The 17,472-nt window shown below is 38.9% G+C and overlaps 1 protein-coding gene across 4 annotated transcripts in view; it reads right to left on the reverse strand.

Moving 5' to 3' along the window:
* ank2a (ankyrin 2a, neuronal) overlaps positions 1-17,472 on the reverse strand; it is a 79,206-nt gene that overhangs the window by 9,343 nt on the left and 52,391 nt on the right. For all 4 annotated transcript variants that reach the window (XM_084402179.1, XM_084402178.1, XM_084402181.1 and 1 more), the window contains 9 exons: positions 17,316-17,438; positions 17,141-17,173; positions 16,990-17,011; positions 9,004-15,207; positions 7,546-7,623; positions 7,324-7,455; positions 7,063-7,203; positions 6,722-6,923; positions 317-389 (listed from right to left, as the gene is read on the reverse strand). In XM_084402179.1, the coding sequence (XP_084258305.1) occupies positions 317-389; positions 6,722-6,923; positions 7,063-7,203; positions 7,324-7,455; positions 7,546-7,623; positions 9,004-15,207; positions 16,990-17,011; positions 17,141-17,173; positions 17,316-17,438 (7,008 nt within the window). The remainder of the gene's footprint in view (positions 1-316; positions 390-6,721; positions 6,924-7,062; positions 7,204-7,323; positions 7,456-7,545; positions 7,624-9,003; positions 15,208-16,989; positions 17,012-17,140; positions 17,174-17,315; positions 17,439-17,472) is intronic.

Below are 17,472 nucleotides of genomic sequence, written 5' to 3' on the forward strand. Positions count from 1 at the left end.
AATGACCATCAGTTCATTTTAGAAACACATCCATGTAACCATTCTGTAATCATTTCTATTCAGGCATGTCAAGAGAAAGCAGTCTAGAATCATCAGTTGAGTAGAGTGTGTTTCTTCCTGGAACAACATTCCTGTATGAACTTTCCTTAAGCCTTTTGCAACACAATGACTAGTAAGAGTTCTGTGCAATTTTTAATTTTTTTTTGTCAACTAGAAAACTAAGACCCTGTTGAAGGTTTCTTGTCAGTACTGGGATTGACACATTTGGGACATGACCCACAGGTTATGCATCAAATGCACAATACCATGAACTTACTTCTTCATCTGTAGCTTCCGTTGTAGATTCTTTCTTGACCTCTTGAAACAGCCATGGATTGGTGAAGCTGTCCCTAGGAGACATTGAGAGAGGAAAGTGAATGACCAGGTTGTGTACTACCAGAAGACTGATTAACTGAGTACAATCATCTCTGTAAATGTCATTTTAAAAAGTAGCGGTCTTCCGCTGAGTATGTGAGTGAGAAGACGCATGTGAAGCGAGCTCCCGAGCATTTTTTCTTTCAATTATATCTTTCAGGCTACCTAAAGCTTTAAGTACACTTGATGGTTTCGTTTGTTAAATCACTTATTCTAGGATTGTTGCTTGGAAAGAATTTTGGCTTCTGAAAGGCAACGTAATCTTAAATCGTCAGCGACCGTGACAGGGAGTCATGGCGACAAGCTGCCGCTAGATCTGGAAAATCTCTGTGCCACTTTGATCTCCGAGCTATTATCTACAATCGCAGAACAGGTGAAAGCAGCCATTGACTCCGCTCTTGCACCAGTTGTTGTGTCCTTTGAGAGTTTAAATCAAGCATTGAATCACAAGGATGACACATTGGCGAGCTTGATAAGCACTTGAACGATTACAGTGACCGCATTGAAGCACTGGAACAGGCGGTGCTAAAGTTGAATTCGGCTAACAAACAACTCACCAATACAGTGGAGGACTAGGAGTCACGCTCTCGGCGTTGCAATCTCCATGTCATCGGCATCCCAGAGCGAGCAGAAGGGAGCGATCCGGTTACCTTTATGTCACAGTTTTTCCAGGATGTGCACAGGATGCGCACCGTATTGGCCCCGCGCCTTCGGCTGACCGGGAAAATCAAAGGCCTAGAGTAATGATCGTGCGGTTTCAATACTTTAACGACAAAGAATTGGAACCAACTCTTCCATCAGAGCCGTAAGGTCTTCATTTTCCCTGATTTCAACTCCAGCGTCGCTAAGAGGAGGGCGGCATTTACAGCAGTGAGAAACGGCCTGCGTAAGAATAGCGTGCGGTTCTCTCTTAGATATACACTACTTTTTTTCTCCACCGCTTTTGGCCTCCTCTAATTATATATAATATATATATTGATGTAACTTGATGAACAGCACCAGAAGTTCAGTTAGATTCTTGAGTTGGAATGTGAAAGGACTGAATGGTCCCATTAAAAGATCCAAAATTTTGACACATTTAAAACAACAGAAACCTGGCGTTGTAATCCTCCAGGAAACTCATCTGCACCTCAATGATCAATGCAGAGTCCAAACTCACTGGATATCACAAATGTTTCATTCCAACTTTGATTCCAGGTCAAGAGGAGTTGCCATTTTGATTAACAAGACTGTGCCTTTTTCTATTGACATTGTCATTTCTGATATGAATGGTAGATATGTAATTGTGAAAGGGAAAATTTCACAACCCCAGTAGTTTTGGTAAATGTATATGCCCCAAACTTTGATAATACTCTCTTTGCTCAGAATTTGTTCTCTAAGATCCCAGCTCCAAACACACATCTTTAGATATTTGGGGGAGATCTAAACTGTGTTGTTGATCCAGATTTGGAAAAATCAAGTACTGTTATGAAAGCTCCCTCTGCCATGTCAAAGATATTTTCTGAGTTTATGGTTTAGAATGGTTACATTGACCCATGGAAACACTTTAATCCCACAGCGAGAAAATATTCTATTCGTATATGTCCATCAATCGTTTCTCGTATAGATTTAAAAAAAAAAATGTTTTATCAATAATATATTATAATAATAATTAAATAATTACTTAGGTTGTGAACTCTGAATATCTGCCCATTGTTATTTCAGACCATGCCCCTCTAAGTCTTGACATTCTTTTAATTTCATAATCGCACTTGACCACCCTGGAGGTACAATTCTTTACTCCTGATCTGATTCAGCATTTTGTGAATGTATTTCTAATTCAATAGATGATTTTCTCTTTACTAATCCAATTTTATCTCTTATTCCTTACTTTGGGAAACTTTGAAAGCTTTTTTAAGAGGACAGATAATCTCTTACTCTGCTTATGTTAATAAAGAATGGAGGAATAGGATAAAAAGTTATCTGACAATATTCAAGCTTTAGATGACCAATATACTAATAACCCGACTCCTGAGCTACATAAACAAAGGCTTAATTTGCAGGTAGAATTTAATCTGTTCTCCACAGGTGAGGCAGAGAGACTTTTGTTACACACACTTGGCAATTACTATGAATATGGGGATAAGGTCGGTCGACTCCTGGCCCACCAGCTGCACAGACAAGTGGCTTCCCGTTTTATTACTCAAATTGCGCAGCCCGATGGCACATTAACCTCAGATCCTGAGGAGATCAATTTGACTCTTAAAAACTTTTACTACTCCCTGCACAAAACTGAAGCTTCAGACCATAAAGAAGAAATTAAACAATTTATTGGGCTTGTTAACTTCCCTAGGGTTGACTCTCCTTTAGCATTTGAACTTGATAGACCTATTACCTTAGAGGAGATTATTAAGTCAATTCATTCATTGCAATCTAAGAAATCCCCTGGCCCAGACGGGCTGCCCTCTGAATTTTATAAGAAATTTCATGCTAAATTGACTATATATGTATTTGGGGAATTTTAGAGTTAGGTATGTTGCTCCCAACACTGAGACAAGCATCTATAACTCTACTGCTTAAAGATGGGAAGGACCCGACATTATGTCCTCATACAGACCTACAGTATTAGCCTCCTCAATGCTGATGTTAAGATTTTAGCCAAACTTTTAGCTTCTCGTTTTGAGGAAATACTTCCTAGTATTATCTCAGAGGAACAAACCGGATTTCTAAAAGGACGGTATTCGTTTTCTAATATCCGTACGCTTTTTAATATTTTAAACTCAGGACAAAACAATAGCTCCTCTGAGGTAACCATCTCGTTAGATGCTGAAAAGGCATTTGATAGGATAGAATGGGCTTATCTGTTTAGGACATTAGAGGAGTTCGGTTTTGGGGATGGATTGATATAATGGATACGTTTATTATATGCTGACCCTCAAGCTTCAATTTACACTCACCTAAAGGATTATTAGGAACACCTGTTCAATTTCTCATTAATGCAATTATCTAATCAACCAATCACATGGCAGTTGCTTCAATGCATTTAGGGGTGTGGTCCTGGTCAAGACAATCTCCTGAACTCCAAACTGAATGTCAGAATGGGAAAGAAAGGTGATTTAAGCAATTTTGAGCGTGGCATGGTTGTTGGTGCCAGACGGGCCGGTCTGAGTATTTCACAATCTGCTCAGTTACTGGGATTTTCACGCACAACCATTTCTAGGGTTTACAAAGAATGGTGTGAAAAGGGAAAAACATCCAGTATGCGGCAGTCCTGTGGGTGAAAATGCCTTGTTGATGCTAGAGGTCAGAGGAGAATAGGCCGACTGATTCAAGCTGATAGAAGAGCAACTTTGACTGAAATAACCACTCGTTACAACCGAGGTATGCAGCAAAGCATTTGTGAAGCCACAACACGCACAACCTTGAGGCGGATGGGCTACAACAGCAGAAGACCCCACCGGGTACCACTCATCTCCACTACAAATAGGAAAAAGAGGCTACAATTTGCACAAGCTCACCAAAATTGGACAGTTGAAGACTGGAAAAATGTTGCCTGGTCTGATGAGTCTCGATTTCTGTTGAGACATTCAGATGGTAGAGTCAGAATTTGGCGTAAACAGAATGAGAACATGGATCCATCATGCCTTGTTACCACTGTGCAGGCTGGTGGTGGTGGTGTAATGGTGTGGGGGATGTTTTCTTGGCACACTTTATGCCCGTTAGTGCCAATTGGGCATCGTTTAAATGCCACGGCCTACCTGAGCATTGTTTCTGACCATGTCCATCCCTTTATGACTACCATGTACCCATCCTCTGATGGCTACTTCCAGCAGGATAATGCACCATGTCACAAAGCTCGAATCATTTCAAATTGGTTTCTTGAACATGACAATGAGTTCACTGTACTAAAATGGCCCCCACAGTCACCAGATCTCAACCCAATAGAGCATCTTTGGGATGTGGTGGAACGGGAGCTTCGTGCCCTGGATGTGCATCCCACAAATCTCCATCAACTGCAAGATGCTATCCTATCAATATGGGCCAACATTTCTAAAGAATGCTTTCAGCACCTTGTTGAATCAATACCACGTAGAATTAAGGCAGTTCTGAAGGCGAAAGGGGGTCAAACACAGTATTAGTATGGTGTTCCTAATAATCCTTTAGGTGAGTGTATACTAATAATGTTAAATCTGAGTATTTTATTTTATCACGGGGTACGCAATAGGGATACCCCCTATCTCCATTACTTTTTTCCATAGCTATTGAGCCCCTATCAATAATGCTTAGAACACTTGCGATATTTCAGGGTATAATCCACAAGGGAATTGAATATAAATTAGCCTTTTATGCTGACGACTTGTTACTCTACGTTACCATTCCAATTGCATCTATCCCTGAGATAATACATCTATTAAATGATTTGGGGAAATTTTCTGGGTATAAACTGAACTTACAGAAGAGTGAATAGACCCATAAAAACTGGTCTGGCCAAAAACTAAAACAGAATGACATACCTTTCCACTTGGTGAGTTCTAAAAAATCTTGGGTGTTAATGTCACCCTTTCTTATTCTGCCTTAAAGGCAGCAAATTTTACACCTTTAGTTTCATACATGAAGTCCGCTTTTTTAAGATGGGCAACTCTTCCATTATCTCCACTAGGTAGGATAAACGCTGTTAAAATGAACATTCTGCCAAAATTTATTTACCTCTTTCAAGCTATTCCTCTGTTTCTACCTTTCTCTTTCTTCAAGAGTATAGACAAACTAATCTCCTCTTTGATATGGGCAGGATGTTCCAAAATTTTGCTCCAAAAAGTCGACTAAGTGGAGGGCCCAACTTTATGTATAATTATTGGGTGGCGAATATTCAGAAATTGGTATTCTGGGTACAGACCTCCTCTTTACCATGGTGCCACTTAGAAGCTAAGCCTTGTATTTTAACATCTCTCCCTGCTATGGTGTTCTCTTCTCTCCCTATGTCCCTTTCACATTACACGAAAAACCCAATAGTATGCTCTTCTCTCAAAATATTCTTTCAATTTCTGCATCATTTTAAATTTACCTCGGCATCAACCATGGCTCCTATACGAAATAATCATCTCTTTCTTCCTCCCGTTTCAGATTCTGTATACTCTTTTTGGGAAAAGAAAGGTCTGAAATGCTTTGAAGATCTTTTCATTAATGATGTGTTTGCAAGTTTTTCTGAATTATCCTCATCATTTAATCTGCTTCCTTCTCACCTATTTCATTATTTTCAAATTAGGCACTGTGCACTCTGTTCTCCAGGTTTCCCTCTTTGCCTACAAAGTCTACATGGGAAGAGGCTTTTAAACTGAATCCTCTAATTGGTGGGATTATCTCAAAGATATATGCAATTATCTTGTCAAAGGATAATGCTCACAACATCAAAACTATCAGGCCTTGGGAAGAGGAACTTGACTTAAGAGTTTGAGGATGACTACTGGAGTAGAGTATTAGACAATGTACGTACCACCACTTTGTGTGCTAGGCTTAGCTTTATACAATTTAAAACTGTATACATAGACCTCATCTCTCAAAGACAAAACTTTCTAAAATGTATCCCAATGTTTCAGATTTGTGTGATAAATGTAAACTTTCACCATGTAACCTTAGCCATATGTTTGTATTTTGTCCCAAGTTACAGAACTTTTGGAATTATTTCTTTAAAATAGTTTCTGATCTCCAAGTTAGCTGTTTGCCCTTTGATTGCAACCTTTGGTGTTTCATCTCGGTGTCAGTCTTTAATAGAGCCGTAGACAGGCTGATGCCGTAGCTTTTGCATCTCTTCTCGCTAGGCGCAGAATACTGTTATCTTGGACCTCCCCACAACCCCCTTCTATTTCAGTTTGGCTCAAAGATTTGGCCTTTTTTTTTTAACTTGAAAAAATTAAGTACAATATCAGAGGTAGGGGAGAATCTTTTTTTTTTTTTTTTTAATGGCAACAATTTATTACATTCTTAATGATTTACAAACCTTAGATGTGGATTGAGTGGGGGTATATACATATGTATATATATATTTTTTTTTTTGGTACAAATATTATCATCTCAATTATGCATGTATCTTTGCTTGTATGTAGGTGTGCATATACTGTATGTAATTCTTTTTATTTATTTAATTTAATTTCTTTTTTTTGTTGTTGACGTTTTTCTGATTTTCAGATGTCCTGTTGATCAGATTGGGGATTGCTTTGTTGGGGCTGGGTTGGGTTGTTTATGGTAGGTGGGGTGATATAAAATGTAAAAATGCAGTTTGCAACAATAAAAATTCTATGATAAAAAAAAAGTAGCTCTGTGTATCACTCACTGGTTGATCTCCAGTTCCTCCATCAGATCCCCATGAATGCTCTCTGAATGGATGTTTCCCATTGTTTCAGCCCATGAGGGAATGTCAAGGAGAGAGGCCACAGATAAGTCTTCTTCTGACACAGCTGGAGGATGCCTTTGTGAAGTCTCCACTCTCCGCACCACCCGAAGACTGTCAACATCCTCTTGGACTGAGGAGAGAGCTACAAAAGACAAGAACATCCACTTTGACACTCTTAGACTTTAGACTAAGACTTTTAATTCAAGACTTCTTTTTAGGGTTTACATCTTGGAGTTCTCATATATATGCAAAACAAGAATGTGCTTATTGCATTGTCCTACCTTCACTGTGGTCCAAAGTCCTTTCAATCTCTGCATATGTTCTTGAGGTTTGCTCCTGGATTGACTTGTGCATTTGAATCTCAATAAGATGGACAATGTCCATGCGATTTATTTTAGTGATTCTTTTAATCAATGTATCTTCTGTGGAATTTGAGACATAATAAGAATCTATTATTTAAAATGCATTTTAAGCATTTGCATTTTAATAACATTGTATGAATTTCATTCTGACTGATAAGACTGAATAAGAACAGGACTCACCAGTTGCATGCTTTCCTTCTCTCTCTACCCAGCGCTGCAAAAGGGCATGACTCTGCTCTTGTAATGAATTTGGGTTTTCAGCACGCACTTGCTGAATCTCATCTTCATTGAATTCCAACTCCTTGGCCAGTTCTAAAAGAAACATCCGCTTATGTATTTGCATCTTGTTGTTGTTAAAAAAGTAATGATTTTCTGACAACTTCATACTGACATAGTACTTACCTGTCCAACTAAAACCTAGAAGGTCAGCAATTATGGCCAAAGTCTCTTCTTTCCTATCTGCATCATCATGCCAGTCCACTGTAACATCAAAGTATTTTCATTTATATTTCATGATAGAAATGCATTCAAAAATGAAAAAACCCTTCAAACATCAAAACCCCATTCATTTGCTATTTGAACTACTTTGACAGCTTATGGACTATTTATGACAAACGATATTTGAGATATCACAAAAATGTGTGACTAGAGTTAAGTCTTCATCTCTTTGTAAATTATTTCAAATTTCATTTAAACTTCTAATAGTAGCTCTCAAAGAGTAAAAAAATTATAGTTTTTGTAGCATAAAAAAAGTTGCAGTTTTACATATTTCTTAACTCTTTCCCCACCATTGACAGAAATTTCCGTCATTTATGAGACAATGCTTCCTCGCCAATGACAGAAATTTCCAGCTTTTGTGTTTTTACTGTTATACAGTTGGGAGCACTATGACATCTTCTGAAAGAGTAATGAATCTCCTAATCAAAAGACTTTTGCATCTGTAAGCAGATGCATATGTAAAATAACATGATCATCAACATTAAACAGCATATATGTTACAGAATGAAATGTCGACCCAGGACGAGGTATAGTACTGTGCAAGCTTTGGGGGGGTTGATGGACTCGATCTACTCCATTTATGTTTTGATCATTGTTCTGAATCCGATCCAGGAGTAATCTTTGACAAAAATGTGTTTTTCTCAGCTTTTTGCTCAAAATGTTGCTTTTTCTAATGAAACTTTTTGTTTGTTCGTTTAAAAGTAGAGGCTCTGTTCTTTCTTTTGATATATTGCATGGTCATTTATTCATACAACGAAATATTCTGGGGGCCATGAAAATTTTGTGAAAATGATCAAAAATGCAACTTTTTTTTAAAATGCTGGTGGGGAAAGAGTTAATAGCATGAGAGCACAGTGACTGAATATCTATATAATTACTGTATATATTGTATAGATCTATACAATTATATAATATTATATGCCATAATATATTCTTTTAAGTATTTTTCCACAAAAATGTGCCATTGCCAAGGTTGTTTTAATATTCCTCAGATGAAACATGCAGTAGTGGGCATGCATTGCACAGGAAAATGTAATATTATCCAAAAAAAAAAAAAAAGTAGAGCTAGTCAATCTTGAGATTTCAGTTTTCATGTACACAATGATATGCAAATGAATAAAACATGACATAAAAAGTCACAAAAATGACACACAAACACACACAAGAAAACATTGAGATGAGACAAAGTACAGTACAAAACACTACAATATATGAAACATAAAGCACAGGACAACACAGAACAACACAGAACAACACATTAAAACACAAAATAAATAAAAAACTAAGGAAAAAAGACTTTTCATGGAGTTAAGGTAAATTTTGGAGCAAGTAATACGGCGGGCAAGTGCCAAGTAGAGGTACCTTTACTTTGGTCTGGGGTAGTGCTGTCTGAGATTCTCTGCATCTGTGTCTCCACACAATCCTCCCAGTAGGGCCTTGACTCAAAGACATCATCGCCTACGGACGGGGGTCGAATTGCTTTCAAACTACTTTCTATCCCTAATTCAACAGAGGCTCTGTCTCCTTTGGTTTCATCACACTCTGTGTTCCTTGAAGGTTCTAATTCCTGAAAGACTTTGGCAGGTAGTTCAGGTTGACTGGATGCAGAATACTGTGGAGGAGCCTGTGTTGGTGAAACAGGCATCTGGGAGGATGAAGTCTTTGGTTTGGTGTAGTTGCTTTCTATATGAGTGTGATCATCCACAACAGACATGGACCATTCTGAGACACCAATATCTGCCTCAGATTTAGGCCTTTGATTCTGCTCAATGGAGTCCCCTTGTCCTAAAATTTGGTCAAAGCTGGCTGCTTTCACAGCTATTTTTGGCTTAGATGTCGTGTCTTCAATTTCAGCAGCAATGTCCTTGAATAGAGTGGACATTGAAGGTGATGTCTGGAATTGCTGTTGACTAACAGTATGAGCTGAGGCACTAGAAGAACTCATTGATACTTGGTTGGATATGGGCATTTCAACAACAGAATGCTGTTCATCCTCTACTGAGGAGTCGGAGGATTCCAGGTCTTGCTCAGAATAAACTGTTCGTGTTACTGTATAAGTGGCAGTGTCAACATTCGGTATCAGTGTGTCTTCATGGATTCCATTATCCTCGGTGGGGCTCTTTAGTTCACTCTCTAGAGGGAATTTAATCGGTTCTGGATGTTCTGGTTTAATCTTGGTTCCAGTTTGTCTAAAGCCATCAGACTTTGCATCAGGTTCCTCCGTAAACCTGTCTTGATGCACTAAACCATCTGCGGTCATCTCAAATGAAGCTACAGCAACAGACTCACTAGTGTTGAAATTGACTTGTTCAAATTCTTCACTTGGATCTTCATTTATTGGAAAAAAGACTAATCTTTCTTCCTCTTCCTCCATTGTCCTCTTGGTCATGTCAATGGCTCCACCTCTGGTCATCTCAAATAGTTTTCCCTCTTGGAAGAGGAAAGGATTTGGTGTCCCCTCTTCAGTAGGGGTACGTCCTGGAGTTGTGTCAGGTGTGGTTCCATGGGATCGTCTGTCTGTACACAAAGCAAGTATTTTCTGCTCCTCAGCCTCAATTTGTGCATCAAATGCCTCATCATCTTCCACTTCAGCACTCCAGGGAACCAAGTCTCTTGGAGTAGATGCTGGAATTTCTTCTGGCTTTCCTTCATTGTCCTCTTCATAAATACATAAATCTGTCTGGTATTCATTCAGCACCTCCTTTGCTGCAGTAGTAGTACCTACAATTTCATTAGGAGAAACTAGTTCTAGCACTTTTTCGGAAGTTGGGCTTTCACCGGGAGACTTAGAATCAACATCAGCATACGTCTCAATGCCTGTTTCGCTTTCTGCTGATATAATAACCAGATCCTCCTCAGGTGTAGTCCCACCGATCACTGTAGTATGGTACTCTGTAGAGAACTGTTCATAAACTTCGTCCTTGTTTCCATGGGTTTGCAAAGATGGTATGTTTGTGCATGTCTGTAAATCCACAGTCTTCAAATGGGAATGGTCTTGCTCACCTTTGTCCATGGTCTTTAAAACCTCACTGGTTACATATGATACTTTGTGAGATGACTCATCCAACTCAGGGTTTTCATAATCCTCATCAGACAATGAAGGTTGTAACGGTAATACTGGGCCAGATTCAGTCAGATTCTCCAAGCACTGCTCTTCTGATTCTTTCGTTAACATTGTGTTAAAGTCTAGTGGACTTTTATGTGGTGACAGGTTTTCTTCTTTCAGTTGTTTAAAATCACAATCAAAATCAAATTTGACCTTTTTAACTCTTGCATCCTTTTCCATTTCATCAAATGTTTTGATCTTTGCAGCCATCTTAAACATCTCTTCTTCTGGAGTGAATTGCCTTTGTAAAGCATCAAAATCATGAAGATCCTCACTGTCAAGTACCTCTTCTTTTTGCTCCAGGGCCATGGAAAGGCACTGCATATCTGGGGTCTCATGGGACCCTTGGGAGGACTCACTTTCTAAATAACTGTCTTGTTCAGAAATGTTTTCTTTTTCTACTTTTTCTAAATTTTTCCTAGAATCAGAAACAAAAGACTGACTTGTTGAGAAGATCCTTTCAATATAACTTAATTGTCCATACTCCTCCCCAGTGGGACTTCCCTCTAATGAGTCTTGACATGGGGACTCCTTGTTTGGGCTTGGCTCGATAGAGTCTGGTGTTTTTTTAGATGACCCCTCTTCTCTGATGGGAGTAGTCTCAAGTGAGTCTGTTCTCCAGAGAGTTTTAGAGTCACTTATGGTTTCAGGCAGCAGAGAATCCAAACTAGACGGTCTGTCTAGTGCATCTTGACTGTAATGGCAATGTTGAGGTATCTTCTCAGACTCAGTGATTACACTGAATTCTGTTGGCTTCATATCATCTCTATAGGATGAATCACTTATGTCATGTGCAGATGTTTCACTGTCCCATTTCATAACTTGAATTGTATCTTGAATTATTGTCTTCGAATTAGTAGAGGACGGTGACTCCGTTTTGGAGGATGGAGAAAGTGAATCCATTTCAGAGTCATCATTGGATGGTGAATCAATTCTGGTCAATAGGGAAGGTGATTTAATCTTAGAATCATAAGGTGATGTTCCTATACTATTGCCCGGAGAGTCTACCAAGGCCTTGTGTTTCTCACTATCAGGACTTTCTTCCGAAGCTTCATGTATTTCACTTTTAAGTAAGGGCTCACCTTGCACCATTGCAGTAGCAAATGCAGTGATTATATTTGATTTACTTGGATCCACAGTTACCTGGTGTATCTGTTCCTCATCATCTAAAGAAGGGCTATCACTACACTTTAAATAGCGTTTACTTACTTCACCTGATCTCCGCCTAAATAGTAGATATCCAGGACTGTCCTCAAGTTCTGCCTTAATATCTGCGCTGAAGTCTTCTGATGGTTTCCTGTCTGGGCTGATCTGTGGTTCCACAGACAATCTTCTATTCTGGCAGATGTTATCTTCATAATAAATTCTCTCAGGTATCAGCCCTGGGTCTTCATTTTCTAATAGCTCAGAAGTTATTTGTTGTTCCTCAGTCTCAAATCTGCCTTGTTCCTGAGATGGTTTTCCATTTTGGTCAATTGATGAAAGCTTAGAGAACAGGTCTTCCGGAGAGCTTTCTCCTTTAAAGTTAAAGATAATGTTGGAAGTTATAGCTGGGTCACCTTCTGTATTTTGGATGGACAAAGTACTGTTTAAGGTCGTCAATGGTTTTTCATGTAGTGTTTCACCATCATCCAAGATTGGTTCATATTGAATTGTGTTTGGGTCAAAACATGATTCTTGAATGATCTTGTTTTCTACAAGATTTTGTTCTTGTAAATGTTGGGTTGATACTGTAATTTGGTTATCATATGTTGGAGGGACCTGCATCATATCAGAACTTGACGCTTCAGAGGTTACAGTCGTAATTGCACTTTCTTGTAAATGTTGGGTTGATACTGTCAGTTGGCTGTCATAAGACGGAGGAATCTGTGTTACAATAGGACTTGACGTTTCAGAGGTCTCAGTCGTAATTGTTCTTTCTTGTAAATGTTGGGTTGTTACTGTCAATTGGCTGTCATATGTTGGAGGAATCTGTGTTTCAACAGGACTTGCCGTTTCAGAGGTCTCAGTCGTAATTGCACTGTCTTGTAAACGTTGGGTTGTTACTGTGACTTGGCTGTCATATGTTGGAGGAATCTGTGTTTCAATAGGACTTGCCGTTTCAGAGGTCACAGTCGTAATTGCTCTTTCTTGTAAATGTTGGGTTGATACTGTCAGTTGGCTGTCATAAGATGGAGGAATCTGTGTTACAATAGGACTTGACGTTTCAGAGGTCTCAGTCGCAATTGCTCTTTCTTGTAAATGTTGGGTTGTTACTGTCAGTTGGCTGTCATATATCGGAGGAATCTGTGTTTCAACAGGACTTGCCGTTTCAGAGGTCTCAGTCGTAATTGCACTGTCTTGTAAACGTTGGGTTGTTACTGTGACTTGGCTGTCATATGTTGGTGGAATCTGTGTTTCAATAGGACTTGCCGTTTCAGAGGTCTCAGTCGCAATTGCTCTTTCTTGTAAATGTTGGGTTGTTACTGTCAGTTGGCTGTCATATATCGGAGGAATCTGTGTTTCAACAGGACTTGCCGTTTCAGAGGTCTCAGTCGTAATTGCACTGTCTTGTAAACGTTGGGTTGTTACTGTGACTTGGCTGTCATATGTTGATGGAATCTGTGTTTCAATAGGACTTGCCGTTTCAGAGGTCACAGTCGTAATTGCTCTTTCTTGTAAATGTTGGGTTGATACTGTCAGTTGGCTGTCATAAGACAGAGGAATCTGTGTTACAATAGGACTTGACGTTTCAGAGGTCTCAGTCGCAATTGCTCTTTCTTGTAAATGTTGGGTTGTTACTGTCAGTTGGCTGTCATATATCGGAGGAATCTGTGTTTCAACAGGACTTGCCGTTTCAGAGGTCTCAGTCGTAATTGCACTGTCTTGTAAACGTTGGGTTGTTTCTGTGACTTGGCTGTCATATGTTGGAGGAATCTGTGTTTCAATAGGACTTGCCGTTTCAGAGGTCACAGTTGTAATTGCTCTTTCTTGTAAATGTTGGGTTGATACTGTCAGTTGGCTGTCATAAGAGGGAGGAATCTGTGTTACAATAGGACTTGACGTTTCAGAGGTCTCAGTCGCAATTGCTCTTTCTTGTAAATGTTGGGTTGTTACTGTCAGTGGGCTGTCATATGTCGGAGGAATCTGTGTTTCAGTAGGACTTGCCGTTTCAGAGGTCTCAGTCGTAATTGCACAGTCTTGTAAACGTTGGGTTGTTACTGTCACTTGGCTGTCATATGTTGGAGGAATCTGTGTTTCAATAGGACATGCCGTTTCAGAGGTCACAGTCGTAATTGCTCTTTCTTGTAAATGCTGATTTGTTACTGTCATTTGGTAATCATATGTTGGGGGAACCTGTATCACATCAGAAGTTGCCATCTCAGAGGTAACAGCCGTAATTGCTTTATGTTCAAAAAGTCCAGACTTGCTTTTTGATGGATCTTGGCCAGTCTGAAATGCCTTCATCAGCTCTCTTACAGACATGGTTTCTTCCAGCCTTTCTGTCTGTGACTTTGGAGATATGGGGGATTTTGGAGGAAGCTTGGTTGATTTTTCTGTCTCTGTGACATATGACTTACCCTGGGAAGTATTCACTTTCCAGTTTTGATTGTCCACCTCCTTTTCTTCTTCAACCTTCTTCTGCAGTGCCTTAACCCTGTCTTTAATGGATCCAATTGGAGTTTCTACAACTCTAGGAGACACAGGAACCGATCCAAAGACAGGTTCAGATCCACCAATAACTGCATCTTCATCAAGAGACTCCTCAGACTGACTCCTACTCATCCTTTCCAGGTCATCTTCAGAACTGCCACTTGCAAACTCCCTCTCTTTACGCCTTTTCCTTACTGGCTTTTTTATTTTTGCTGGACGGTGTTTACCACGGGCAACGAATACCTCTTTAAAGCTTTCTTGAACAATATCTACATCTTGTGAATGACTAAATGGTACAGGTTCCTGCAGACATTGTTCTAAGTCACCACTGAGATATGAAACCATACCTGACATATCCCTCTTAGGAGAAGAACTTGATATAGTGTCTCTTGTGATTCGAACTTCCTGAATGAGAGTCTCTTGGTCTTCAGTGACGTTTTTGCTTTTGGATTCCTCAACATCTGTCTCACCAAGAAGTACCCACTCATCATCATCAATGGTTACAGATATCCCAATAGCACCTTCCCTCTTTGTTTTATCCATTGTTCCCTCAAGGAGGATCTCTTCTACCTTTTCCAAGTCCTCTTTCACTTTTTCAACAATTTCAAATGGCTCATCCACTTCGTCATCCCCAGCCTTGTCTGATCTCTCTCTGGCATCCGAGGAGCACAATATTTCGGATTTTTCAGAGGTCAGAAGGACTGACACTTTAATCAGGTCCTGCTTCATGTCGGACACCTCTGAAAGCAGATCTGGACTTGCGAGTGTGGCAGGATCATGCATGATTTGCATCATGGAAAACTCTGTAGTCTCAGATCCATCATAATCTTCCATTTTAACAGCACAAAGAGTTGTTTAAAAGAACAAAGGGAAAATGAAGAGGACAAAAGACATTGGAAAACTAGTCAGGGCAGGAGCAATACAAACTGTCTTCAGTTCAGATGATAAGGAAACTACCTGACAATGACGAAAATCGCAAAATTTATCTAGATTTGGATCCAAAGGATTTGGGAAGGCATGGGAGCAGTTAAGCAAAGCAAAGAAGAATTACAGAGTGAGGGGAGGAAATGGGCAGGAAATAACTTGCTTAAACACGTTATATTGTTTCAAGTATCCACTCATACACTTGCACAAGAGGGAAAGTATAAAGAAAAACAAAGGGAAAGTATAAGTAATACAGAAACCTGTGCACAAAGAACAAATGAGGAAAGTAATCATAACACAGAGTGGAGCTGTACCAATGAGGCATCTCAAGATTGTTCTCGACATGAAGAGCTCATGTCAACAAAAACACAGATAGCATGTTCGAAACATGTTCAAAGCCCTTAAAAACAGCACTGAGATACAATCAGAGGTTTTTCCCATAAAACACTTTTGAATTATCAAATGCTATGGCTTTGAGTCAATCATGGAGGAACATATGGGAATTTGTTAAAAGACTGAGGTAAATGATAAGGAAAATTTAGGAAAGCAATAATAAACACGAGTGAATCAAATCAAATAAAGAATGTGAGTGACAGGGATAAAAATGTTACACAAATTATGCATATTTTCAAAAAAGGTATCCACGCATACAGGCTGAGCAGACACACTCACACACATACAATAATATAATATGTGTAAGTCAAGTTATTTCCATGCAAGGGAAATGATCCATGCAAAGGTGACTTGTGGCAAGCAAATAATTTGATTTCATTACAGGCAAAATAATATATGCCTGGTCAGTGTGATTTTTTTTCCCGGGGAGAATGGTTTGTTTTCCAGTATCTCTTTTGGCATGTAACACATTTGATTTTAAACTCATTAAACATTTTGGAAATCATCATGCCAGAAGTAAGATACCATTGTAAGAGAATATAATTGAACGTAATGTTTTATGAGAACAGCAGACGAAAAAAAATTAAAATGGAAGAAGGGATGTTTATCAGCCATAGCACAGCAGTCAGGGATCCACAAATACAATTTCTGTTAAAATCACTTATAAATATGTTTTCTATAATATTTCAAACAATGTATTATGGAGGTTACAAAACTATGTTAGAAAACGCTGTATATACACTCCTAGGCAGAAAAAATATTTAGTGGTCTTTTATTGGTCTTAACCATTTTAATCACAAATGACTGATCAGGAGATGAGCAAGAATTGCACTAATACTGTAGATTAAGTAATTTAGCATGGATTAGTCTCCCCTTTGTCCCCCTTAGTGTTCCACTCGATGTTAATGGCTTCGAACTGTTCATGAGTAGTTTAAAATGTCTCCTAGTTCGTTTAATGTGAGTCCAAATATTCAGTATAGGGTTCAAATCTGGACACTGACCAGGCCAAAAGATGAAATCCACACAAATCAGCTGAACCACTCTGAATTAAACTTCCCATATTCTGCCCAAAATATGGGAACATCTTTGATGTTTTTCTGAGACAGAAATGGCTTTTAAATAGTGCATTTGCTTAAATTTAGCTAACTTCCTGACCAATAATTTGTGGTTAAGACAGTTAAAAGCTCAGTGTTTAACCATTTTGGGCTTGGGACTGGGACTTTTGGGACTTTTTTTGCCCAGGTGTGCATAATTTTCATTTTAATTAAACTACTGACTTAAAAATTGCTTACATTTCTCATGTGTCTTCTCACTCTATAAAGAAATTAGATTAAAACAGAGAAAGTTAATAGGATTGAAACCATGAAACATTTCTTATATTTTCTTTTTGCAAAGAATACATTAAAAATAAATCATTTTCAAAATGTTAAAATAGGCATTTACCTCCACATCTGCATCTTCGTCAGAATCAGATTCCTTAAGAGTAAAAATCAACTGTCAGATTAAATATGGCGAAACTAAATATCATTTGAATAAAAGGTATTGGCTTTTTGTGTCTATGTATGCAAATGTATAGGCTATGCGAGTTAATATGATAGTTGAGAGTGTTTGCACTTACCTTTGAGTAGATAGGTAGGCATATGTTCAGGTTGCATATTGCATTGTGGTTTAGACTGCGATATGTTCTTGGCTCTTTTGTAAAAGACAGTCTGCCACATGGTTCTTGAGTGCTGTCACGAATCTGTTGAAACAACCAGTCTGTGACTTTTCTGACC

This window comes from Rutilus rutilus (assembly GCF_951802725.1).
Source record: "Rutilus rutilus genome assembly, chromosome: 2".
In the NCBI taxonomy this organism is placed as follows: Eukaryota; Metazoa; Chordata; class Actinopteri; order Cypriniformes; family Leuciscidae; genus Rutilus; species Rutilus rutilus.